The sequence below is a fragment of the Pavona decussata genome, unplaced genomic scaffold, assembly GCF_977016875.1.
Source record: "Pavona decussata unplaced genomic scaffold, jaPavDecu1.1 SCAFFOLD_307, whole genome shotgun sequence".
NCBI lineage: Eukaryota > Metazoa > Cnidaria > Anthozoa > Scleractinia > Agariciidae > Pavona > Pavona decussata.
Genome location: NW_028145700.1, coordinates 370,518 through 396,100, shown reverse-complemented (window position 1 = coordinate 396,100; position 25,583 = coordinate 370,518). Strand labels below are relative to the sequence as shown.

Here is a 25,583-nt window from a genome sequence, read left to right as displayed (position 1 = left end):
CGGGAATTTGGTGTTGTATCAAAAGCTTAAAAACGTTTTGTTATCAACAGAAATCTAAACGTATTGCTCAAATGTGTTGTAAATTATCACCCCAGTGTACTATCGCAACCGATGAGTGTCTCTGGCCACAGACGGACTGAGTTAAAATGGACTGCAACTTGAAAAAAATTAGGCTAACTGTTTTCAAGTTCTCGCGTTTTCGTTCACAAAATGCACTGGAGCAGGTCCTGAGTTGTTCCTTTCAAGAATTTAGTTGATTTCTTTTTTTTGATGTTCTAGAATTATTTTGTAACTAAGTAAAGGTGTTATTGCACCATTGTCACAAAGAAAGGTCAAAATCACCGTGATACTTCTCCTTTAAAGGATTAAGTAACTAGTGATAGGATAGAAGGTACGCTAAGCCGCTACGGCAACTCATCTAACGATATAATTCCAACAGCTATCCTTGCAGCTTTTAAGTTAACACTGATAACTGAACTTGTGTGCCCTCCCGGGCACAGTGTACAACAATGGCCGATCAATTTACTAATTTATAGTTACTCTTTCTTCTTAAGATGTACTACAGTCTGGAAACTACAGTGGAACCTCTCCTTACTGACACCTCTCTGTTACGGACAGTTCACTTGGTCCCTGAGGGACCGAAATCCATATAAACCCTCCTCCACCAAAATGGACACCTCTATAATACGGACACCTCTCTATTACGGACAGTTCACTTGGTCCCTGAGAGACCGAAATCCATATAAAGCCTTTTTCTCAAAAATGGACACCTCTATAATGCGGACACTTATTCCTGTCTCCCTGGTGTTTGTAATAAAGAGGTTCGTCTGTACTTCCTAATCATATGGTTAGTTCTGCACCACTTGCTCGCTATAAAGCAACCGCCCTACGGGCAGTCAAACAGCTGGTAACCCCTGCCTTGTAGCCTACCTTCAAAGAATCTTCCCCACCCCCCCCCCCCCCCCTTCGCGTTCACCTCGTCACAACTTCAGGCTGCAAAGGGAGGTATTATTGACCTTAGTATCTAAGAAAAACAAACAAAAGATTTGCTCAAACAGCGTGACGTAATAGCTATGAAAAGAGTAATCCACCGTACGGATTAACAAGGCGGTTGTACATATTACCACAATACCTTGCGAACCTAACACAGCTAAAATCAATAGACACACAGAAAGCCATATTTTTTGCGTGAAATTCGTCCCTGTGCTATCAACATTGTGTATGCTAGGTTTGAAGTTTTAGACCTTTTTGTGCGTTTTTATGAGCATTTGTTAGATTATGAGTAAATGTACCAGTCGCCATCTATTTTTGTACAGTGGATTACTGATTATAAACCAAAATGCAAATTAAAAAAATAAGGGAAGTGAACATACATTGGAACCTCACCTTAAAAATACCTTACGACTACTTTTTTTTTAAGTTCAAAGACTAGCTCAAGCCAGTCATTTTCTTTAACAATCACTTATGTTAATACAACCAGCTGTTGGTGGTCTACTCACTGTATCAAAAACAACCAACAACCGCATCTTGTTTGAAGCTTCATTTGCTTTGGCCGAAACTTTTTATGAATTTTTGTAAAAACTATTATCAGCCGTTTAGAGGGCGACACGCTGCTCATGAAACTGACAATCCCTCCCTGATTTACTTTAAGAGATTTACTAAGAGATATTTGTTAAAATTGAAGAGGAATATACGTGTAAATTGGAGCATAGCTTTATAATTCCTTTAGGATTACAACTCAAAAATCTGGACAAGGCCATCATCTCCGGAGTTACCCCCATTTACACCAGAGCAGCTGGTGCCACTACAATACGAACCCCCTCCCCCTCCAGCTTGCTGGAGATGGATACCGCTTCCACCCCCAGAGTAACCCCCTCCTCCACCTGATGCACCATTATCTTCCGATCCCCCTCCCCCACCACCAAACCCTCCTACCGCCCCAGGGGGTGGTCCCCCATTATATCCGCTATTCATATTTCCAGCTCTTCCTCCCACCCAACCCTGAGCACGTGACCCTCCTCTCTCACCATGACTTGATCCGGCTCTAGCACATCCCTGGGCAAACCAACCCGCACCCACTCCCCCATGGTAACTAGCACTTTTATTGTTACACTGACCTGGCTGCCCCCCAGTTCCTCCACCTCGAACCCGAGATGAATCACTGGTGCCAGAGGTACTTGACTGACCGTCTACTCCATTATGTCCAGAAGACGCACCCCCTCCCCCTCCGGCAGCCAACAAGAGCGCATTACTTGTGGTATAAACAAAACTCCCTCCACCACCCCCTGTACCGGCATTGTCCTCCACAGACAGTCCCAATGAAGCTGCGGTGCTGGTAGTGGATTGTCCTCCGTTCACTTCCACTGAATCACCTCCCCTCTGACCCACCACAATGTTAAGTACAGTTCCTTTATTTAGTGTGAATACACCCTCTTTAGACGCACCCCTCCCACCATAGTAAGTTCCTGGTTTGTATCCATAGTTGTACGAGTGCGTTCCTCCCCGCGCGCCCCAGGCTTTGATCAAGTAGCGAGCAGTTTTTGGAACTGTGAATGTCTGGATGACTCCATTACGTCCCTTGCGACTATTTGTTGTAAATGACAACGGAACTGGAACAACAACATGTGGCAACGTTAATTAAACAGAAGCGTAAGAAATCCACAGTTTCGTTTGTTTACACGAAATACATGGGAGTTCTTCGTGTCCCGTCTACTGTGTGGATTGTACAGGCGATAGAAAACGAGTGAGAGGCATTGCCATTCTATCTTAACCGAAAGCTAATGAACTCGACCAAGATAAAAGCAAAATTCTGAAGAATTTAAGCGGAGAATGGGTACACAAGGCAAACAAACCGCACGTTAAAAATTATATGCCGAATAAGTCAATGATTTGAGCTCCTAGTCAAGAATGTTTTTGGATTAGACGTGGCTGATAATAAATTGTCTGTCATGCCCTCTAAAACGCATGCTGCAAAAATAGTTTAAATTACGAGAAGCAATACATTACATTACCAGAACATGATTTTCCACTCCCGGTGAATCCAGATTTGCAGGTGCAGTTGTGAGAGCCGGCAGTGTTAGTGCACACAGCATTCACGTCACAGTCATGAGTGTGGGTTGTGCATTCGTCAATATCTAGTGGAGAGAAGACAAATACCAAGATCAACTGTACAGTAACACCTCGCAGTAAAAACGTAGTCATTGGTTTCTAACACATTAAGAAACCCTTTTTAATTAAGAATGTCAAAGAGTTTAACATCTCACATGACTTATTTCTTCAACATGGAAAGCAAAGATCCCGATAGTCCGCTTTGCACGTAACGTTGACAATGGCTGTAAAATAGCGTCATGGAGGTAAAGAAATCAAGTAGTGTTCACGTTATGAATTATGATCAAAGTCATAAGGTCCTTAACTCCGTTTCCCTTAACCCGTTTCAAAAGGAAAGTCCAACCTACTCCCAGCAATGATATTTTTATTTTTCATCCCACTTTTAAATATTTACTTTAATTTGCAATTGCAATTCGCATCGAAATAGAAGGTTTTCTATCATTTTTTATCCTGCTCTTTTACCCTTGCAAGTTCTTCCGTCTCCAGAATACCCGGGATTGCACGTACAGCGATAAGAACCAATAGTGTTGTTGCATATCGCATTTACGTCACATACGGGGGAAGAAGTGTTGCATTCATCAGCATCTAAAACAAAAGAAAACAAAACAAAAAACGACAATAACTGGAGGCCCAATTAAAAAGATATGAAACTTAATTAGTAAGGCAATCATCTTTAGACACAAGGCAAAAGTTTTTCTTTTCAAAAATTTGAGATTGTTACTGTAAGTAACTCTCATTGATTTTGTCGATGTTTAATGTTTAGTAATGTAGATGGTGATGATCTTGATAATGCTATCATAATGTGATAATAACAATGATAATAGCGAAGAAAGTGATGGTAGCGATTAGCTATGCTTTGCAATGATTATAAAGTAACGATACACTTAACATCCACATTCTCCAGGGATAAGCCATATCATGCAGTCATTAAAAGTTTTTGTTGATTAAAAAAGGATATTACTTTCTTAGCACTTCTATAGCATTGAAACCTGACATCATTTAAATTTTTTTACAGCTAAAATTGAAGTCTGACCGAACTCACCTCCCGTTTCCATGTCGCAATAAGCAAGAACCGCCATGTTTGGTTTTATGGATGACAGCCAATATTTGCCGCTGACCGCTTGTCCTTCACTCGCCTTTATTTCTTTGCATGATTTCGCTGCCAGCTCAGGGATGGAACCGAGAGGGACTGGAATAAAAAAATAAAATGATAATTTATTTTCGTGTGTGTTTAATAAGTTTCCCATCGGCAATGTGAATCAGTTCACCTCTATTTGTGTCTCGTCTGTAATAAAATCTGTCTGGGTCAGGAATGAAATCCTCCGGTCTGGCTTCCTTGGTCCGATCACTAAACTCACACATGTGGAGAGACATCACAAAGTTGAAACTTTGGCATCGATCATCTGAACGACAGACCAACAGGCAGTGAAGACCTAGATCGGCCATCATTGTCTTATAGATGTGTCGCTGTAACATCCATCCAGATATGGACTGCTCGGTTCTAGAGGCTGGGCATTGCTGAGCCTCGGTTCTGTACAGCAGTTGTCCCAATACAAGAAGAACTGAGAAGCACGACAGACGCTTCATCGCTTCTGCGTTAGTCACTGCCAGACAATTAAAGATAAAGTAGAGTCAAGATTTTTGCATTTAGATTGCGCTAAGAAATAACACTATAGAAATAAAGAGCATCATCATCATCATCATCATCATCATCATCATCATCATCCTCATTATTATTATTATTATTATTATTATTATTATTGTTATTTGCTCATGTCTCGCACCATAAGTTTGTATAGGTGGCCTTGTTTCCCCAGAGCATTAAACTATTTCCTTCAGCCTTAGGTGTCTAGGGTCCTTCTTAAGATCTTGGCTGTGCCCAACAAACAATCTTTCTGGAGTAAGGTAATGATACCAGGTGTTCCCATCTTGCTAGTCCACATCTTAATGTGTTTGATCACTGTCCCAAGAGCCCCAATTACCATGGGTATCACAGTGACACTTTGCAGTTCCAGATCTTTTGCACATCCACTTTTAAGAAGGCTCGTAAGGGTTTTTGATTGTTGTAGTGTTGGCAAAATGATGAAAGATTACAAAAAAGTGAACCCGATCATGTGGGCAAAATATATACATCTTTCAGTGTTACTCAGTTGTTGGGCAATACTTTAAGGCTAGTTCTGATGTCATACCGGTTACCATGGAAACAGGTCACCTCTACAGTAAAGACCTCTAAATTTCAGTTTTTGCAAATTATCTCAAAAACTAAGTCGGTGACCTAAAATTTTTTACTGTTTTGTTGAAAAGCATTCTAAATTTTTTTAACTCTCTTGACAATATGACCAAAAGTTTAATTAAATATTCAAAACTTATTTTTAATTACAAGCACTAAAATACAATCAATTTAAATGCGAAACTCTATACAAACATTTCACCAAAAGCTACCTACCTAGACCAAAAGGGGCGAAATTATACATCGTCATTGTAGAACTATCGTAGTTTTTATAAATGTCACTGTTGGATATCGAAGCTATCCAACTTTCACAATTTTGAGCTCATGCTCCTCTGGTGGAGTGAGTTACCGTGGCTTTTCTTTGGTTTGTTAATTTGTATTTTCTGTTTCCTTAATTTCTTTGAGTCATGTGTATGTAGCCAGCGTAGTAACCATTTCCTTGAGTTTTCTCCGTTTTTTTTTACTCATTGAGCGAAAGTTGAAACGAGAGCAGCTTTCCATTTAACAAAAATGTTTGGTTGGAAATTCCAAAAAACTTTCCGCGTCAAATGATGGAGTTCCTAATTATTTATACGGACCGGTGAGGATCGCGCGTGGAGAAATTTGAAGTTTTTACACCTGTTCAAAACGATGGCGCCGCGTGCGTTGCTACAGTTGAATGAATGAAGAAAAGCTTACACTTCACTGACATGTATTAGGACACGAAACTTTAGCGAATTCTTTCTGAGCTGCTTTTCTATCATGGTTCAAATGATACCTCCCAAAAAGTTCAAACAGCTGTGAAACGTTATATGGTGCTGCAAAATTGTGGCGCAGATTTTGACACTGATCTCTGTCAGCTCTCACTGTTCTCTTGCTCATGTTGAACTGGGAAAAGAGGCTGTAATTGCTACTTGGAATCAAGTTCCGTGGACAAGCATAGGAAGAAACAAAACAACAACTGGCTATATGAAAGAAAAAAAATATTAATACTGACAAAAAACTATGTGATTTCAATAATGGGTGTAATACATTGGTAAATGAACTTCTTGTAGTGCAACTTTGGTCTGAAATCATATTTGTGATTTAAAATCAAACTCGCATTGCCCGCTCGTTCGATTTTGAAATTACGCGTATGATTTCTGACCAAATTGCACTCCACTCAGAACATTTCTTGCAGCTGATGCAACTTAAACTAAGATTACAGAATCCGGTTGTACTATTATGAAGGTCAGTTTCTTGTTAGTAAAATATATATATCCATATCTCCACTCAGTTACCACACCCATACAAAAATCATACGAACTAGTTTAAGAATTTAGTGTGAATTCACTTACCGATATGTTTGAAAACGTTTTCAACAGGAGCGATCAATCGACCAGCATGCCCTCGCTTTTAATAGCTTGATGTAACGAATTTCTAGACTTTTAGCAGGTGATTGCGTCTTCAATGTTGCTTTAACATGTTTTGATCACGCATGTTTCCATGCAAACAAGCACGACTACCAGCTTGCGTGCGTCACTAGACAAAAAGCACCATTTACATTTGTAAACTTCAAATTGGCCAAGTGTGTGTCTGGCGTTAAGTTTCTTATTATAAAACCACCGATATACATCACAACTGTTAATCTTTTTCTTTCTAAGATTCTGAATGTAACAAACTAGCATTAAATTGGCTGGCATCGGTTTCCCGCACTTTCCACCACTTATACTTTGACGGATCAATACTACAACTCTTTCTAAGCTGATACTGAAACAATAGGGTATAAAGCAAACGCCTAATCATTGGTAAACAAGCTTCAATGTAAGATCTTCTTTTCTCTTTCGGAAGGAAAATACTGCTGTTCCCAACAATGGTTAATTAGTACCGATATTGATAAGGTATTCATCTGAAGTCATGACATTGTCTTAATGTTTGAACTTTAAGTAATTAATTATTAAGGGTTGTCGCTTCACCCTCCATTATGGCGGAAGCAATAGCATCCTTCATTGCCTTTCTGTAAATTTTGTAAGAATGTTTAATTTTTCAATTCATGTGTTCGGAAGCTACAGTTTATTTTCTCGTCTCTATATTGTTACCTTTTCTTTTCCCTAACAGTAAAAAACGAAAGTAATTCTCTTCTCTGTAATGATTACTGATCAATTTTCTAATTCATGAGGTAGTTGTCTATAGTATTCAGTCCACATTTTTGAAGGGTAAAAAAATAAGAAATTTTGAAATGTAGGTAAGCAGGACACAATCTGACAGAAGAAAAATAAAATTAACTGGATTGCAAACGATTTTATAATTTTGGCAAAATTTGCTTAAACCCACCTTTTGTCATCTTGGGAAAGGCTCGGTCAGAAAGCCTTTAATCGCAATTTTTAATTTATTTCATACGCTTGAATTGTTAAACACTGTTGCAATGCTCGGGAATATCTTGGCCTAAACTCAAACGCGATTACACTATCCCAGCTACATCACTAACATTTGAAAAGCCCTTTATTCCCGGAGAAGTTTGTTAATTCCACTGACTAGCTTTAGATATCTCTACGCTTTTATAGTTTGAGCCAAGCTCTTCTTTTATGTAAATATCTTCACGACCCGACCATGAAGTTAATCTTTGTTTTTTGGGTCACTAGACATTTTAAAACTGATAAAACATGTTATACCCTCGTTTGGTTTCAGCATGCTTTGTATGATGCGTATTTAGATGGTCAGACTTTACACGTGTCCGACGTTGAACATGTTACTTTACTACACTACATGAACCGAAATGTCATTCTGATCTGGGAATGAGAGAGAGAGAAGAAAGAATGGTAGGTACAAACTCTAAAGAATACAGAATGAGTCTGATTTTACTTTGGTATGGTCCGATTGTGTTACCTGCTGTTGTTGAAGTCGTTCCTTGCCTGTATTAGAGAATACTCTTGTCTATTTAACTCCAAACGTTAACATTATACAATCAAGCCTCAATATTAAGGCCCCGCCCGGTATTCCTTTAACAAACTTCTCCGAAATAAAGGGTTTTTTTAAAGTGCTCGTGATGTAGCTTGGATAGTGTAATAGTGTTGTGTTTAAGCCAAGGTATTTCCGAGCATTTTAACAGTGTTTAACAATTCAAACGTATGAAAAAAAAAAAATGAAAATTGAGATTAAAGGCTTTCTGACCGAGCCTTTTCCAAGAAGGCTAGGGTTAGCGAAAAAACGTAGTTTACATTTTATTGGAAAAAAAATTGGCCAAAATTATAAAATCTTTTGCAATCCAGTTTTTCTTCTGTTAGTTTGTGTCCTGCTTACTACATTTCCAAATTTCTTATTTTTCTTTTACCTCCAAAAATGTGGACTGAATACTGTAGACATCTACGTTATACCTCATGTATTAGAAAATTGATCAGTAATCATTACCGACCTAAACACCGGAACCCAATTTCTTGGGTTTGCTAGGTAGGTAGAAAGGTTGTTACGTAAGGCTATTTATCGAGGTTAAAAACTGGCCTGCATGAGTGATTGCGTAAGAATTTGATTTCTTAAAATCGACGTGAAGAAGTGAACGTTTAAAACTTTTTGCTCTTGGGCTCCGCTTGAGGTCGGCCTTAAGCACGTTCCTGATTACTGTGATAGCCCTTACAGTGAATGTTTGGCTACCTTCAGTACATTCCTTTCAGTGAGTGCAACTTAAATTAAGATTACAGAACCCGGTTGTCCTACTATGAAGATCAGTGTCTTGTTAGTAAAAAAAATATGTATCCACATCTCCACTCAGTTACCACACCCATGCAAAAATCATACGAACTAGTTTAAGAATTTAGTGTGAATTCACTTACCGATATGTTTGAAACACGTTTTCAACAGGAGCGCTCAATAGACCATCAGGCCCTCGCTTTTAATAGCTTGATGTAACGAATTTCTAGACTGTTAGCAGGTGATTGCGTCTTCAATGTTGCTTTAACATGTTTTGATCTCGCATGTTGACATGCAAACGAGCAAGGCTACCAGCTTCGATCGTCACTAGACAAAGGGCACCATTTACAGTTGTAAACTTCAAATTGGCCAAGTGTGTGTCTGGCGTTAAGTTCCTTATTATAAAACCACCGATATACATCACAACTGTTAATCTTTTTCTTTGTAAGCTTCTGCATGTAACAAACTAACATTAAATTAGCTGACAACGGTTTCCCGCACTTTCCACCACTTATACTTTGATGGATCAATACTACAACCCTTTCTTAGCTGATACTGAAACAATAGGGTATAAAACAAACGCCTTATCATTGGTAAACAAGCTTCAATGTAAGATCTTCTTTTATCTTTCGGAAGGAAAATACTGCTCTTCCCAACAATGGTTAATTAGTAAAGATATTGATAAGGTATTGATCTGAAGTCATGACATTGTCTTAATGTTTGAACTTTAAGTAATTAATTATTAAGGATTGTCGTCATTTCGCTTCACCCTTCATTATGACGGAAGAAATAACATCCTTCATTGCCTCTCCGTAAAGTTTGTAGGAATGTTTAATATTCATGTGTTCGGAAGCTACAGTTTATTTTCTCGTCATTATATTGTTACCTCTTCTTTTCCCTTCCCGTGAAAAATGAAAATCATTCTCTTCTCGGTAATGATTACTGATCAATTTTCTAATTCATGAGGTAGTTGTCTACAGTATTCGGTCCCGTTTTTGAAGGTAAAAAAAAAAAAGAAATTTGGAAATGTAGGTAAGCAGGACACAAACTGACAGAAGAAAAATAAAATAAACTGGATTGCAAACGATTTTAAAATTTTGGCAAAATTTGCTCTTAACCACATTGGGAAAGGCTGGGTTAGAAAGCCTTTAATCACAATTTTTAATTTTTTTCATACCCTTGAATTGTTAAACACAGTTACAATGCTTGGGAATACCTTCGCCTAAACTCAAACGCCATATGTGCATTACACTATCCTAGCTACATCACTAACATTTATCAAACCCTTTTTTCCCGGAGAAGTTCGTTAATTCCACTGACTAGCTTTAGATATCTCAGGCGCCTTAATAGTTTGAGCCGACCTCCTCTTTTATGTAAATATCTTTACGACCTGACCACCAATTTAATCTTTGTTGTTTGGGTTACTAGACATTTTAAAACTGATAAAACATGTTATACCCTCGTTTGGTTCCAGCATGCTTGTACGATGCGTATTCAGATGGTCAGACTTTACACGTGTCCGTCGTTTAACATGTTACTTTACTACACTACATGGACCGAAATGTCATTCTTATATGGGAATGACAGAGAGAAGAAAAAATGGTACAAACTCTAAAGAATACAGAATGACTCCGATTTCACTTTGGTATGGTCCGATTGTGTTACCTGCTGTTGTTGAAGTCGTTCCTTGCCTGTATTAGAGAATACTCTTGTCTATTTAACTCCAAACCTTAACATTATACAATCAAGCCTCAATATTAAGGCCCCGCCCGGTATTCCTTTAACAAACTTCTCCGAAATAAAGGGTTTTTCTAAAGTGTTAGTGATGTAGCTTGGATAGTGTAATAGCGTTTGTGTTTAAGCCAAGGTATTTCCGAGCATTTTAACAGTGTTTAACAATTCAAACGTATGAAAAAAAAAAAGCTTTCTGACCGAGCCTTTTCCAAGAAGGCTAGGGTTAGAGCAAAAACGTAGTTCACATTTTATTAGAATTAAAATTTTACCAAAATTATAAAATCTTTTGCAATCCTGTTTTTCTTCTGTTAGTTTGTGTCCTGCTTAATACATTTCCAAATTTCTTATTTTTCTTTTACCTCCAAAAATGTGGACTGAATACTGTAGACATCTACGTTATACCTCATGTATTAGAAAATTGATCAGGAATCATTTCCGACCTAAAAAACCGAGACCCAATTTCTTGGGTTTGCTAGGTAAGTAGGAAGGTTGTTACGTAAGGCTATTTATCGAGGTTAAAAACTGGCTTGCATGAGTGATTGCGTAAGAATTTGATTTTTTAAAATTGATGTGGAGAAGCGAACGTTTAAAACTTTTTGCTCTTGGGCTCCTCTTGAGGTCGGCCTTAAGCACATTCCTGATTACTGTGATAGCCCTTACAGTGAATGTTTGGCTACCTTCAGTACATTTCTTTCTGTGAGTGCAACTTAAATTAAGATTACAGAACCCGGTTGTCCTATTATGAAGGATAGTTTCCTTGTTAGTAAAAAAAAATATGTATCCATATCTCCACTCAGTTATCACACCTATGCAAAAATCATACGAACTAGTTTAAGAATTTAGTGTGAATTCACTTACCGATATGTTTGAAACACGTTTTCAACAGGAGCGCTCAATAGACCATCAGGCCCTCGCTTTTAATAACTTGATGTAACGAATTTCTAGACTTTTAGCAGGTGATTGTGTCTTCAATGTTGCTTTAACATGTTTTGATCACGCATGTTAACATGCAAACAAGCAAGACTACCAGCCTGCGTGCGTCACCAGACAAAGGGCACCATTTACATTTGTAAACTTCAAATTGACCAAGTGTGTATCTGGCGTTAAGTTCCTTATTATAAAACCACCGATATACATCACAACTGTTAATCTTTTTCTTCGTAAGATTCTGCATGTAACAAACTAACATTAAATTGGCTGACAACGGTTTCCCGCACTTTCCACCACTTATACTTTGACGGATCAATAGTACAACCCTTTCTTAGCTGATACTGAAACAATAGGGTATAAAACAAACGCCTAATCATTGGTAAACAAGCTTCAATGTAAGATCTTCTTTTATCTTTCGGAAGGAAAATACTGCTCTTCTTAACAATGGTTAATTAGTACCGATATTGATAAGGTATTCATCTGAAGTCATGACATTGTCTTAATGTTTGAACTTTAAGTAATTAATTATTAAGGGTTGTCGTCATTTCGTTTCATCCTCCATTATGGCGGAAGCAATAACATCCTTCATTGCCTTTCTGTAACTTTTATAAGAATGTTTAATTTTTCAATTCATGTGTTCGGAAGCTACAGTTTACTTTCTCGTCTCTATATTGTTACCTCTTCTTTTCCCTTCCAGTAAAAAAAGAAAATAATTCTCTTCTCTGATATGATTGCTGATCAATTTTCTAATTCATGAGGTAGTTGTCTATAGTATTCAGTCCACATTTTTGAAGGTAAAAATATAAGAAATTTTGAAATGTAGGTAAGCAGGACACAATCTGACAGAAGAAAAATAAAATCAACTGGATTGCAAACGATTTTATAATTTTGGCAAAATTTGCTCAAACCCACCTTTTGTCACCTTGGGAAAGGCTCGGTCAGAAAGCCTTTAATCGCAATTTTTAATTTTTTTCATACGCTTGAATTGTTAAACACTGTTACAATGCTCGTGAATACCTTGGCCTAAACTCAAACGCCATTACACTATCCAATCTACATCGCTAACATTTGAAAAGCCCTTTACTCCCGGAGAAGTTTGTTAATTCCACTGACTAGCTTTAGATATCTCTACGCTTTTATAGTTTGAGCCAAGCTCTTCTTTTATGTAAATATCTTTACGACCCGACCATGAAGTTAATCTTCGTTTTTTGGGTCACTAGACATTTTAAAACTGATCAAACATGTTATACCCTCGTTTGGTTTCGGCATGCTTGTACGATGCGTATTCAGATGGTCAGACTTTACACGTGTCCGTCGTTTAACATGTTACTTTACTTGACTACATGAACCGACATGTCATTCTTATATGGGAATGAGAGAGAGAAGAAAAAATGGTACAAACTCTAAAGAATACAGAATGACTCTGATTTTACTTTGGTATGGTCCGATTGTGTTACCTGCTGTTTTGAAGTCGTTCCTTGCCTGTATTAGAGAATACTCTTGTCTATTTAACTCCAAACGTTAACATTATACAATCAAGCCTCAATATTAAGGCCTCGCCCGGTATTCCTTTAACAAACTTCTCCGAAATAAAGGGTTTTTTTTTAAAGTGTTAGTGATGTAGCTTGGATAGTGTAATAGCGTTTGTGTTTAAGCCAAGGTATTTCCGAGCATTTTAACAGTGTTTAACAATTCAAACGTATGAAAAAAAAATGAAAATTGAGATTAAAAGCTTTCTGACCGAGCCTTTTCCAAGAAGGCTAGGGTTAGAGCAAAAACGTAGATTACATTTTATTGGAAAAAAATTTTGCCAAAATCATAAAATCTTTTGCAATCCAGTTTTTCTTCTGTTAGTTTGTGTCCTGCTTACTACATTTCCAAATTTCTTATTTTTCTTTTACCTCCAAAAATGTGGACTGAATACTGTAGACATCTACGTTATACCTCATGTATTAGAAAATTGATCAGGAATCATTACCGACCTAAAAACCGAGACCCAATTTCTTGGGTTTGCTAGGTAGGTAGGAAGGTTGTTACGTAGCGGCTATTTATCGAGATTAAAAACTGGCTTGCATGAGTGATTGCGTAAGAATTTGATTTCTTAAAATCGACGTGAAGAAGTGAACGTTTAAAACTTTTTTCTCTTGGGCTCCGCTTGAGGTCGGCCTTAAGCACGTTCCTGATTACTGTGATAGCCCTTACAGTGAATGTTTGGCTACCTTCAGTACATTTCTTTCAGCGAGTGCAACTTAAATTAAAATTACAGAACCCGGTTGTCCTATTATGAAGGTCAGTTTCTTGTTAGTAAAAAAATATATATCCATATCTCCACTCAGTTACCACACCTATGCAAAAATCATACGAACTAGTTTAAGAATTTAGTGTGAATTCACTTACCGATATGTTTGAAAAACGTTTTCAACAGGAGCGCTCAATAGACCATCAGGCCCTCGCTTTTAATAGCTTGATGTAACGAATTTCTAGACTGTTAGCAGGTGATTGCGTCTTCAATGTTGCTTTAACATGTTTTGATCACGCATGTTAACATGCAAACAAGCAAGACTACCAGCTTGCGTGCGTCACTAGACAAAGGGCACCATTTACATTTGTAAACTTCAAATTGGCCAAGTGTGTGTCTGGCGTTAAGTTTCTTATTATAAAACCACCGATATACATCACAACTGTTAATCTTTTTCTTTCTAAGATTCTGAATGTAACAAACTAGCATTAAATTGGCTGGCATCGGTTTCCCGCACTTTCCACCACTTATACTTTGACGGATCAATAGTACAACCCTTTCTTAGCTGATACTGAAACAATAGGGTATAAAACAAACGCCTGATCATTGGTGAACAAGCTTCAATATAAGATCTTCTTTTCTCTTTCGGAAGGAAAATACTGCTCTTCCCAACAATGGGTAATTAGTAAGGATATTGATAAGGTATTCATCTGAAGTCATGACATTGTCTTAATGTTTGAACTTTAAGTAATTAATTATTAAGGGCTGTCGTCATTTCGCTTCACCCTCCATTATGGCGGAAGAAATAACATCCTTCATTGCCTTTCTGTAAATTTTGTAAGAATGTTTAATTTTTCAATTCATGTGTTCGGAAGCTACAGTTTACTTTCTCGTCACTATATTGTTACCTCTTCTTTTCCCTTCAAGTAAGAAACGAAAATTATTCTCTTTTGGGTGAGGGTAAAAAAAAAATAAGAAATTTGGAAATGTAGTAAGCTGGACACAAACACAGAAGAAAATAAAATCAATTGGATTGGAAATGATTTTATAATTTTGGCAAAATTTGCTCAAACCCACCTTGGGAAAGGCTCGGTCAGAAAGCCTTTAATTGCAACTTGTAATTTTTTCATACGCTTAAATTCGGTTAAACCCTGTTAATTAAAATGCTCCGGAATGCCTTTCACACAAACGTCATTAGGCGCTTCTATCCGTGTGACGGGCGGAGTCGGTTTTGTGTTACATCTTGATGGGCACCCTGTGTATATAATACTATAAAAAGTAATTTCATTGATTGTGCATTCTCCATTTCTTCAAGAATCCAAAGTAACCACAACAAGTTTCCTCAAATCAAACTATTTTGAAAATGAGCTGTTTTGAATTGGCCACTTTTTGTGTAAAAAAAGCTTTTAACCAATCCGCACACGGCTATGTATACCACTGTCTTCTTAGATTCTTTGACAAACTGTCATTAAATTGAATTCGCTGGCATCGGTTTCGCGCATTTTCCACCACTTGTACTTTGACAGATCAATACCACAACCCTTTATGAGTTTATTTCCCCGAGCTGCAATGTCCCGGATGTCGATGTCGTCATCAGGGAATGGCCATATTGTGGCGGGAATGACAGCCTGTCACGTGCGGAGTAGGTTTTGTGTTATTTCTTGATGGCTATCTTGAGTATATTGAAACTTATTCAGTAACACCATAAAAAGTAATTTCATCTATTGCGCATTCTCCACTTCAACAATCCAAAGTAACCACAACAAGTTTCCTATTTTGAAAATAAGCCTTTTCTCGCGCTTTTTGAATTACGTTTTGAATTGGCTTATTTTTGTGTAAAAATAAGCTTTTAACCAATCTGCACACGGCTTTCAAAAAGGCATTAATAATTCATAAGCCTATTGATCTATCAAATGGTCGATAAAACATCACACGCAGTGGTTTTAAAACTTGATAAAACCTCCTCCTTATTAGTATGCGGCGTTTAATGTTTTTCTCGTATACTAATTTCCAACGTTCACAAAAGAATCATTATTATGAACTCTCTTGTCACACGCTTTTCCAGGAATGTTTTTGAAGCCGTTCGAAAAATTCATGTTTTAAACATTACTTAGCCCCACTTGCTCACTTTTCTCAACGGTGAGGGAGTATTTCTTTTTCCACAAATTGTGAAAACTGAAGAATTACTAGCATAGGAATAACAATACATCGAACTACTGAAAAAGTGATCGATTTATCGCGATAGTTAGGATTCCAACTTACAGTAATTCGAGGGCCACGATTTCAGCTATCGATAACCATCACAAAAGTTTTCTCAACTATCGATAGTTACAGTAGTCATCAAATGAAGGGGTGCCTGGAAAAAAGCCCTTAATGACTTCTGCTAGATTGCTGAATTCTCCTCCCAAATTTACTTGTATTCGCTTGTGAAACAAAAAGAGAATTTGACCTTAAATCAAAAGTCACTTAGGGCCTTATTCCACTCACCCCTTCAAATAATCTCCTGTAGTCCTTTCTCTGTGATTGAAAAATTCATCTCTTGTTCGCTGCTCATCAGTGTCTTTCGTTGTCGTGAAACCAGGAGCATTAAAATTTAAAATACAAGTTTGCTTTCTGTTTGTTTGATAGAAGCTTGTTTCAGGGGCTAGGTTGACGAAACCCTCCTTCATTAAGATGTATCCTAAGTATTGTTTGTTGACAATAGTCTGTTATTGGATTTACAATAGTCTATTGCTCCAAAACAACACTTAGGATTCATCTTACTTAAAGAGGCGGCAAGTAGTCGCTCTGTATAACAACGCACGATCTGATATTGAGTGAAGATATCAATTGCAACATTGCAATAGTATCGCAATGGTGTCACTAATATCGTAATAGTATCGCAATGGTATCACCTATATCGTATTATAAAATAGCCAGGGTCAAGCAAGCACTGTGATTGGTCAAACTGAGGTCTGTATAACTCCACAATTCACGAAGCATACGTATGGTGCGTGCATTATAATCGACATATGCACGAAGCACACGTCAAAATTTTTGCCTGTGAAAAATCTGAGAAATTCAGAGACAGAATGCACTGTCACTCCAGCGATTCGCAAAAAACAGTCTCTTGTACTGAGGTTTCCAGACTTTTAATTAACTTCAACTTGTTTCTCAACACCTTAAAACTTAAACTTAACTTGGAGTTAACTTCTTGAACTTGCTTATGATGTGACGAAAAACTAAAACAGTTTGACTTTCTACTTGATTGCGCGCGCTGTCGCGTGCCCTGTCGTGATCGTGTCGTGATCGGCAAGAGCGCGCGCTATTAAATTACGCGTTATCTCGTGTAAGGAGAAACTTGATGTTGATTCATTAAAATTTGCACTTGTCTGAGGAGTTGCGATTGTTTACATTTTATAAAAGAAATAAAAAAACTTGTTCCTCGTGCATTGTTGAGTTATATAAGCACTTGGGAATTTTTAAGAACACTCGAGAAGTGCAGAGAGGCACTCGCCTACGGCTCGTGCCTCTCTGCACTTCTCTCGTGTTCTTAAAAATTCCCGCGTGCTTATATAACTCAACAATGCACTCGGCGCGTTTTTTATTTCTTTAATAGTATCGCTATAGTATCACTTATATCGTAATAGCGCCGCGATGGTATTTCAACTATCGCAATAGTAGTCACCCACGAACATTAAATGGTTGTTTGGCAACCAAAACCCAAATTGTGTTGCTTTTGAGTCGCATAGAGTGTTCTTAGAGCCCCAAGAAAGGAGGCAAAAATCCCAGCAAATCAGTCCAATGGAGCGGTTTTCAATCGAGTGTTGTGAAACCAACACCAAAACAATTATTCTGACCGAACACAACAGACGTAAACAGCAAATAAAGGAAACTTCAAACTTTTGAACTAAATTCGATTTTGAGACGATATTATAGCTTATAAGACCAGATTGTTGGAAAAATATACATTTCATTCCGCAGTTTGAGGATTTGCGAAGCGACGAGGACAAGTTCAGGATAGACTGTGACTGTAAAGAATTGTATCCGTGAAAACATTAAAGATCCTTAGATGCTTGTACGAGTATGAGGTTTTCCAATAGAGAACGCGTGCGTGAACCAGTGTCATTTTGGCGGGAAAACGATACGAGTTTTGTGAGAACGGTGTAGTGGCAAAAACAAGTCCTCGAAACCTAAGGGATCTCGTCATTTTGGAGTTATGAAAGGGCTTAGATATCATCATTCAAAACAATTGCGTCAAGTTCGTCGCTCACAAAGAGTGAAATAAAGCTTCCTTGGCTGTTTCTCTTCTGGGTACTTCCCCAAGAAAAGTTGAAATCTCGTCTCCGTCTTCGTACAAGAATGTAAAGGTCTCTGAATTCGCACCTTTTAATTTGTAGCTGACCAATGGGACCTTCAGTTAACGGTCACATGGTACAAAATTCACCTCGCTGGAGAGCAAGCTACGTTCTGGGACATCCAAAACAAAGAAAATTCAAGTTTGACTGGATGGAGTCGCTTTGTTTCGGATGTCCCAGTGTGCAACTTGCTCTCCAGCATGGTGGATTCTGTATCATGTGACCGTAAACTGTAAAGGGACCAATTGCTTGCAGAAACAAATTAAATCAGTTCAGTGTATAAAAAATAAATAAAATGGCGAAGACAACGGGACTCATGACAAAGTAGAGTAGATTTTGAAGAAAAATACTAACGAACTCGTCATTACCACATTTAATTATTCTTCACGTGTTAATTAACAGTTTAAAATGGGCTTCAATTCAACACTAACTTGGATACAAACATTAACCTAAACGATTTCTACACCCAGCTGTCTCGATTTCCACCAGCGCAGTAAACCCACAAGCACTGGTCTGAAAGGAACGTACACCTGTCGACTTGCGTGCATGCGTACTCCAGTTACCTGGCCAGTAACCTTTGTAGCAAGTGCTGGCGTACTTTTGGACATGAGTCGCTCGCCTTCCGTCGATTATCCTTGCACAGTATACGTACGCGCTTGCTACACACCCTAACAGGACGGAGAAAATAGGTTATCTTGGCGGAGGGAGAACGTCTTTTGTCGTATGGAGAATCAAATCTCTTAAGCAGTTCCTTCACACCATTCCCTTAGTTTTCATTTAAAGGAATAATTTGTCCGTCAATTTAATCCGTAACATTCTCCCCTCCTTTCCTTGCACTGTTCTTCCCAGACCAGTGATAAATTTATGAAACAAAGACAACAGGGAATATTCATACTAAGTGAACCAGCCATATCTTAACACTACTATAAATTTATGCTCTGGCTAAATCAATCCGGGAACCTACAATTTGTCCCTTAATTAACCCTTTAACCTCTAATGTCAAAGAACAAATTCTCCTAACTTGTCCTCATACTTTTCTTATTAAAGCATTGGTAAGTAATTATTAAAATATCAAAAAAATTTACCTTGGGTGATCATACCCTTGCTTCTCATCACCTCAGGACTCCTGTCTGAGGGTTCAATAAGCAATGATAGTACAAGGAGAAGTTTGATGCTGATCACTGTTAGGGCTTAAAGAGGAAATATCACGGGAATTTGGTGTTGTATCAAAAGCTTCAAAACGTTTTGTTATCAACATAAATCTAAATGTATTGCTCAAATTTGTTGTAAATTATCACCCCAGTGTACTATCGCAACCGATGAGTGTCTCTGGCTACAGATGGACTGGGTTAAAATAGACTGCAACTTGAAAAAATTAAGCTGTGTAAGTTCTCGCGTTTTCGTACCCAAAATGCACTAGAGCAGGTCATGAGTTTTTCCTTTCAGGAATTCAGTTGATTTCTTTTTCTTGATGTTGTAGAAATATTTTGTAACTCAGTGAAGGTGTTGTCGCTCCATTTTCACAATAAAAGTTCAAAATCTCCATGATACTTCCCCTTAAAAGGGTTAAGTAACTAGTGATAGGATAGAAGGTACGCTAAGCAGCTACGAGAACTCATCTAACGATATAATTCCATCAGCTATCCTTGCAGCCTTTAAGTTAACACTGATAACTGAACTTGTGTGCCCTCCCGGGTACAGTGTACAACAATGGCAGATCAATTGACTAGTTTATAGTTACTCTTTCTTCTTAAGATGTACGAAAGTCTGGAAACTACAGTGGAACCTCTCCTTACGGTCACCTCTCTATTACGGACAGTCAGTTGGTCCCTGAGGGAACGAAATCCATATAACCCTCCTTCTCCAAAATGGACACCTCTATAATACGGACACCTCTCTATTACGGACAATTCACTTGGTCCCTGAGGGACCGAAATCCATATAAAGCCTCGTTCCCTTCTCTAAAACGGACACCTCTATAATGCGGACACTTATTCCTGTCCCCCTGGTGTTCATAATAAAGAGGTTCGGCTGTACTTCGTAATCATATGGTTAGTTCTACATCACTTGCTAGCTATAAAGTAATCACCCTGCGGGCAGTCAAACAGCTGGTAACCCCTGCCTTGTATCCTGACCTGAAAGAATCTAGCCCCCAACAACCTCCCACCCCCCCCCCCCCCCCACCCCTCTCGTCTCTCGTTGTACTACAGGCTGCAAAGGGAGGTATTATTGACCTTAGTATCCAAGAAAAACAAACAAAAGATTTGCTCAAACAGCGTGACGTAATAGCTATGAAAAGAATATACCACTGTACGGATTAACATGGCGGCTGTACATATTACACTGTACCACAATACCTTGCGAACCTAACACAGCCAATAGACACATAGAAAGCCATATTTTTTTGTGAAATTCGTCCCTGTGCTATCAACATTGTGTATGCTAGGTTTGAAGTTCTTAAAACTTTTCTTTGCTTTTTTATGAGTATTTGTTTGATTATGAGTAAATGTACCACTCGCCATCTTTTTTTGAACAGTGGATTACTAATTATAAACCAGAATGCAAATAAAAATAATGAGACTACTTTTTATTCCTTCCAAAGACTAGCTCATGCCAGTGTTTTCTTTAACGATCACGTATGTTAATCCAACCAGCTGTTGGTGGTCTACTCACTGTATTAAAAACAACCACCAACTTTATCTTCTTTGAAGCTTCATTTGCTTTGGCCGAGACTATTTATGAATTTATGTAAAAACTATTATCAGTTTGGAGGGCGACACACTATTTAAGAAATTGACAACCGATTTAATTATCCATCTCTGATTTACTTTACTTTTAAAGAGGTATTTGTTATATCTGAAGGCGAATTTAAATGTAAATTGGAGCTTTACTTTATAATCCCTTACAACTCAAAAATCTGGACACGACCATCATCTTTGGAGTTACCGCCATTTAAACCAGAGCAGCTGGTGCCACTACAATACGAACCCCCTCCACCTCCAGCTTGTTTTGCATGGGTACCGCTTCCTCCCCCAGAGTAACCCCCTCCTCCACCTGATGCACCATTATCTTCCGATCCCCCTCCACCACCCCCAAACCCACCAACAGCCCCAGGGGTTGGTCCTCCATTATATCCGCTATTCATATTTCCAGCTCTTCCTCCCACCCAGCCCTGAGCACGTGACCCTCCTGTCTCACCATGACTTGATCCGGCCCTTGCACATCCCTGAGCAAGCCAACCCGCACCCACGCCCCCATGGTAACTAGCACTTTCATTGTTACACTGACCTGGCTGCCCCCCAGTTCCTCCACTTCGAACCTGAGATGAAGTAGTACCCACGCTACTGGTGCCACTAGTAGCTGACTGACCATCTACCCCGTTATATCCAGCAGAAGCACCCCCTCCACCTCCAGCAGCTAACAAGAGCACGTTACTTGCGGTATAAACAAAACTCCCTCCCCCTCCCCCTGTGCCAGCGTGGTCCTCCACAGACAGTCCCAGTTCAACTGCAGTCTTGCTAGTGGAATTTCCTCCCTTTACCTCTACTGAATCACCTCCCCTCTGACCCACCACAATGTTCAGTACAGTTCCTTTATTCAGTGTGAATATGCCCTCCTTAGAGGCACCCCTCCCACCATAGTACGTTCCTGGGTTGTGTCCATAGTTGTACTAGTGCGTTCCTCCTCGCGCGCCCCAGGCTTTGATCAAGTAGCGAGCAGTTTTTGGAACTGTGAACGTCTGGATGACCCCAAAACGTCCCTTGCGACCATTTGTTGTAAATGAAAATAGAGCTGATAAAGCTGAAAGAGTAGCAATGTAAATTAAACAGATGCTTCCTATACTTTAACGTTATGGATGGGAGACATTGCGAAGATCAATGAAAGTTACACCAGGCGAATTTGAAAATACTTTTAGGTGATTCGCATCTCGTCTACTGCGTGGATTGTACAAGCAATACAATGCGAGTGAGAGACTTTGCCACTGTATCTGAACTGAAAGCTAATGAACTCGGCCAAGATAACAGCAAAATTCTAAAGAATTCCTGCGGAAGTAATAGGAACGTAAGGGAAACCGACTGCACGTTAGAAATTATAAGCCGATTAAGTCAATGAATTAAGTTCCTAGTCTAGGCATAGGTTTGATTGGACGTACTTGATAATAAATTGTCTGTCATGACCTTTTAAACTGATAATAAGTTACATACAGCGATAGATAGTAATTTTAATTACCAGAACATGATTTTCCACTCCCGGTGAATCCAGATTTGCAGGTGCATTTGTGAGAACCTACAGTGTTAGCACACACAGCATTCACGTCACAGTCATGAGTGTGGGTTGTGCATTCGTCAATATCTAGTGGAGAGAAGACAAATACCAAGATCAACTATACAGTAACACCTTGCAGTAGGAATGTTTTTGGATTAGACATGGCTGATAATAAATTTTCTGTCATGACTTCTTAAACTCACGTTGAAAAAATAGTTTAAGTTACAAGCAGCAATACATAGTAATTCTAATTACCAGAACATGATTTTCCACTCCCGGTGAATCCAGATTTGCAGGTGCAGTTGTGTGAACCTACAGTGTTAGTGCACACAGCATTCACGTCACAGTCATGAGAATGGGTTGTGCATTCGTCAATATCTAGTGAAGAGAAGACAAATACCAAGATCAACTATACAATAACACCTTGCAGTAGGAATGGTTTTGGATTAGACATGGCTGATAATAAATTGCCTGTCATGACTTCTTAAACTTATGTTGAAAAAATAGTTTAAGTTACAAGCAGCAATACATAGTAATTCTAATTACCTGAACATGATTTTCCACTCCCGGTGAATCCAGATTTGCAGGTGCATTTGTGAGAACCTACAGTGTTAGCACACACAGCATTCACGTCACAGTCATGCGTGTGGGTTGTGCATTCGTCAATATCTAGTGGAGAGAAGACAAATACCAATATCAACTATACAATAACACCTTGCAGTAGGAATGTTTTTGGATTAGACATGGCTGATAATAAATTGTCTGTCATGACTTCTTAAACTCACGTTGAAAAAATAGTTTAAGTTACAAGCAGCAATACATAGTAATTCTAATTACCAGAACATGATTTTCCACTCCCGGTGAATCCAGATTTGCAGGTGCAGTTGTGTGAACCTACAGTGTTAGTGCACACAGCATTCACGTCACAGTCATGAGAATGGGTTGTGCATTCGTCAATATCTAGTGAAGAGAAGACAAATACCAAGATCAACTATACAATAACACCTTGCAGTAGGAATGGTTTTGGATTAGACATGGCTGATAATAAATTGCCTGTCATGACTTCTTAAACTTATGTTGAAAAAATAGTTTAAGTTACAAGCAGCAATACATAGTAATTCTAATTACCTGAACATGATTTTCCACTCCCGGTGAATCCAGATTTGCAGGTGCATTTGTGAGAACCTACAGTGTTAGCACACACAGCATTCACGTCACAGTCATGCGTGTGGGTTGTGCATTCGTCAATATCTAGTGGAGAGAAGACAAATACCAATATCAACTATACAATAACACCTTGCAGTAGGAATGTTTTTGGATTAGACATGGCTGATAATAAATTGTCTGTCATGACTTCTTAAACTCACGTTGAAAAAATAGTTTAAGTTACAAGCAGCAATACATAGTAATTCTAATTACCAGAACATGATTTTCCACTCCCGGTGAATCCAGATTTGCAGGTGCAGTTGTGTGAACCTACAGTGTTAGTGCACACAGCATTCACGTCACAGTCATGAGTGTGGGTTGTGCATTCGTCAATATCTAGTGAAGAGAAGACAAATACCAAGATCAACTATACAATAACACCTTGCAGTAGGAATGGTTTTGGATTAGACCTGGCTGATAATAAATTGTCTGTCATGACTTCTTAAACTTATGTTGAAAAAATAGTTTAAGTTACAAGCAGCAATACATAGTAATCCTAATTACCTGAACATGATTTTCCACTCCCGGTGAATCCAGATTTGCAGGTGCAGTTGTGAGAGCCCGCAGTGTTAGTGCACACAGCATTCACGTCACAGTCATGCGTGTGGGCTGTGCATTCGTCAATATCTAGTGAAGAGAAGACAAATACCAAGATCAACTATACAGTAACACCTTGCAGTAGAAACGTTTTAGGATTAGACGTGGCTGATAATATATTGTCATGTTGAAAAACTAGTCTAAGTTACCAGCAGCAATACATAGTAATTCTAATTACCTGAACATGATTTTCCACTCCCGGTGAATCCAGATTTGCAGGTGCAGTTGTGAGAGCCCGCAGTGTTAGTGCACACAGCATTCACGTCACAGCCATGCGTGTGGGCTGTGCATTCGTCAATATCTAGTGAAGAGAAGACAAATACCAAGATCAACTATACAGTAACACCTTGTAGAAGGAACGTAGTCATTTGTTTCAGACTCTCCAAGAAACGCTTTATTTAGTTGGAGAATGTCGACGAGTTTGAAATCTCACATGACTGGACCGAAAACTTTAAGACTTAACTTTAGTATCTTAAGTGTCGTCTGTTCTCGGCTTTTAAAAAGGAATAAAAAATTACAGCAACTAGACCTATGGCAGCTTTAATCAAACAAATTCATTCATTGCAGCCAAGAAGCTTTGTACTACTTCAGTTAAGCTAACATTGTAAACAAAACAACATTGTAATTTATGAAAGAATTAGGAATTTCAAGTAAAATAAGATAAATTAGTCTAAAGTTTTGTTGGGACTCGCATTAACTTGTGTTATATTAAGAGAAATAAAGAATCAAAGAACGCGAAAACAGTTTTTTCTTGGCTTGAGTTTCCATCGTAACTTATACTTGTCAAGGTTTCAGGTTTAGGTTAAGGTTTCAGTTTATTTACACTTGGATATAGTATTTACATTGTACATAGGAACATAGGAGTAAAATAACAAATAAAAGGAGAAATGAACTTTGCTGTCAAGATGTACATGCAACTGGCATTTTCCTGTTTTGTATGATGGTCACACGAGAATATGCTTTGAAATTACCACTTCATTGTACTCGGCTTAGACTGTTTTTATTAAAGAAAAGTACTTGACATAATTACCACCGCATGTTTTTCCGTTCCCAAAGTATCCAGGTTTACAGGTGCAGTTATGAGACCCCTCGGTATTATTACATACAGCATTGACATCACACTGATCGGTGTTGGTTGCACACTCGTCAATATCTTAAGGAAAAACCACGCCAGAGTTTAATTATTGAAAAATTAATTTCATTTTATTTATTTTTTTAAAGCCACTTTCAGTGTAACGTGCATCGCAGACTAGATAAAAAACTGAAAGACCGTTTAAATTTTTAAGCCGGAAAA

At 38.4% G+C, this 25,583-nt stretch overlaps 2 protein-coding genes and 1 pseudogene across 9 annotated transcripts in view; 1 reads left to right on the top strand and 2 right to left on the bottom strand.

Moving 5' to 3' along the window:
* The window catches only part of LOC146454235 (uncharacterized), a 223,135-nt gene that overhangs the window by 18,862 nt on the left and 178,690 nt on the right, over window positions 1-25,583 (top strand). The gene's annotated exons all lie outside the window — the stretch shown is intronic.
* The window catches only part of LOC146454239 (uncharacterized), a 113,163-nt pseudogene that overhangs the window by 21,578 nt on the left and 66,002 nt on the right, over window positions 1-25,583 (bottom strand). The window contains exons 19-29 of the transcript XR_014859298.1: window positions 25,320-25,442; window positions 24,468-24,590; window positions 24,197-24,319; window positions 23,906-24,028; window positions 23,615-23,737; window positions 23,324-23,446; window positions 23,033-23,155; window positions 22,742-22,864; window positions 22,451-22,573; window positions 3,571-3,693; window positions 3,012-3,134 (exon numbers count right to left, since the gene is read on the bottom strand). The product of XR_014859298.1 is annotated as an uncharacterized LOC146454239 (transcript). The remainder of the gene's footprint in view (window positions 1-3,011; window positions 3,135-3,570; window positions 3,694-22,450; window positions 22,574-22,741; window positions 22,865-23,032; window positions 23,156-23,323; window positions 23,447-23,614; window positions 23,738-23,905; window positions 24,029-24,196; window positions 24,320-24,467; window positions 24,591-25,319; window positions 25,443-25,583) is intronic.
* The window catches only part of LOC146454240 (uncharacterized), a 35,237-nt gene continuing 13,957 nt past the window's right edge, over window positions 4,304-25,583 (bottom strand). The window contains exon 2 of the mRNA XM_085095718.1: window positions 4,304-4,712. Within this exon, the coding sequence (XP_084951844.1) occupies window positions 4,324-4,695 (372 nt within the window). The 5' untranslated portion in view covers window positions 4,696-4,712 and the 3' untranslated portion in view covers window positions 4,304-4,323. The remainder of the gene's footprint in view (window positions 4,713-25,583) is intronic.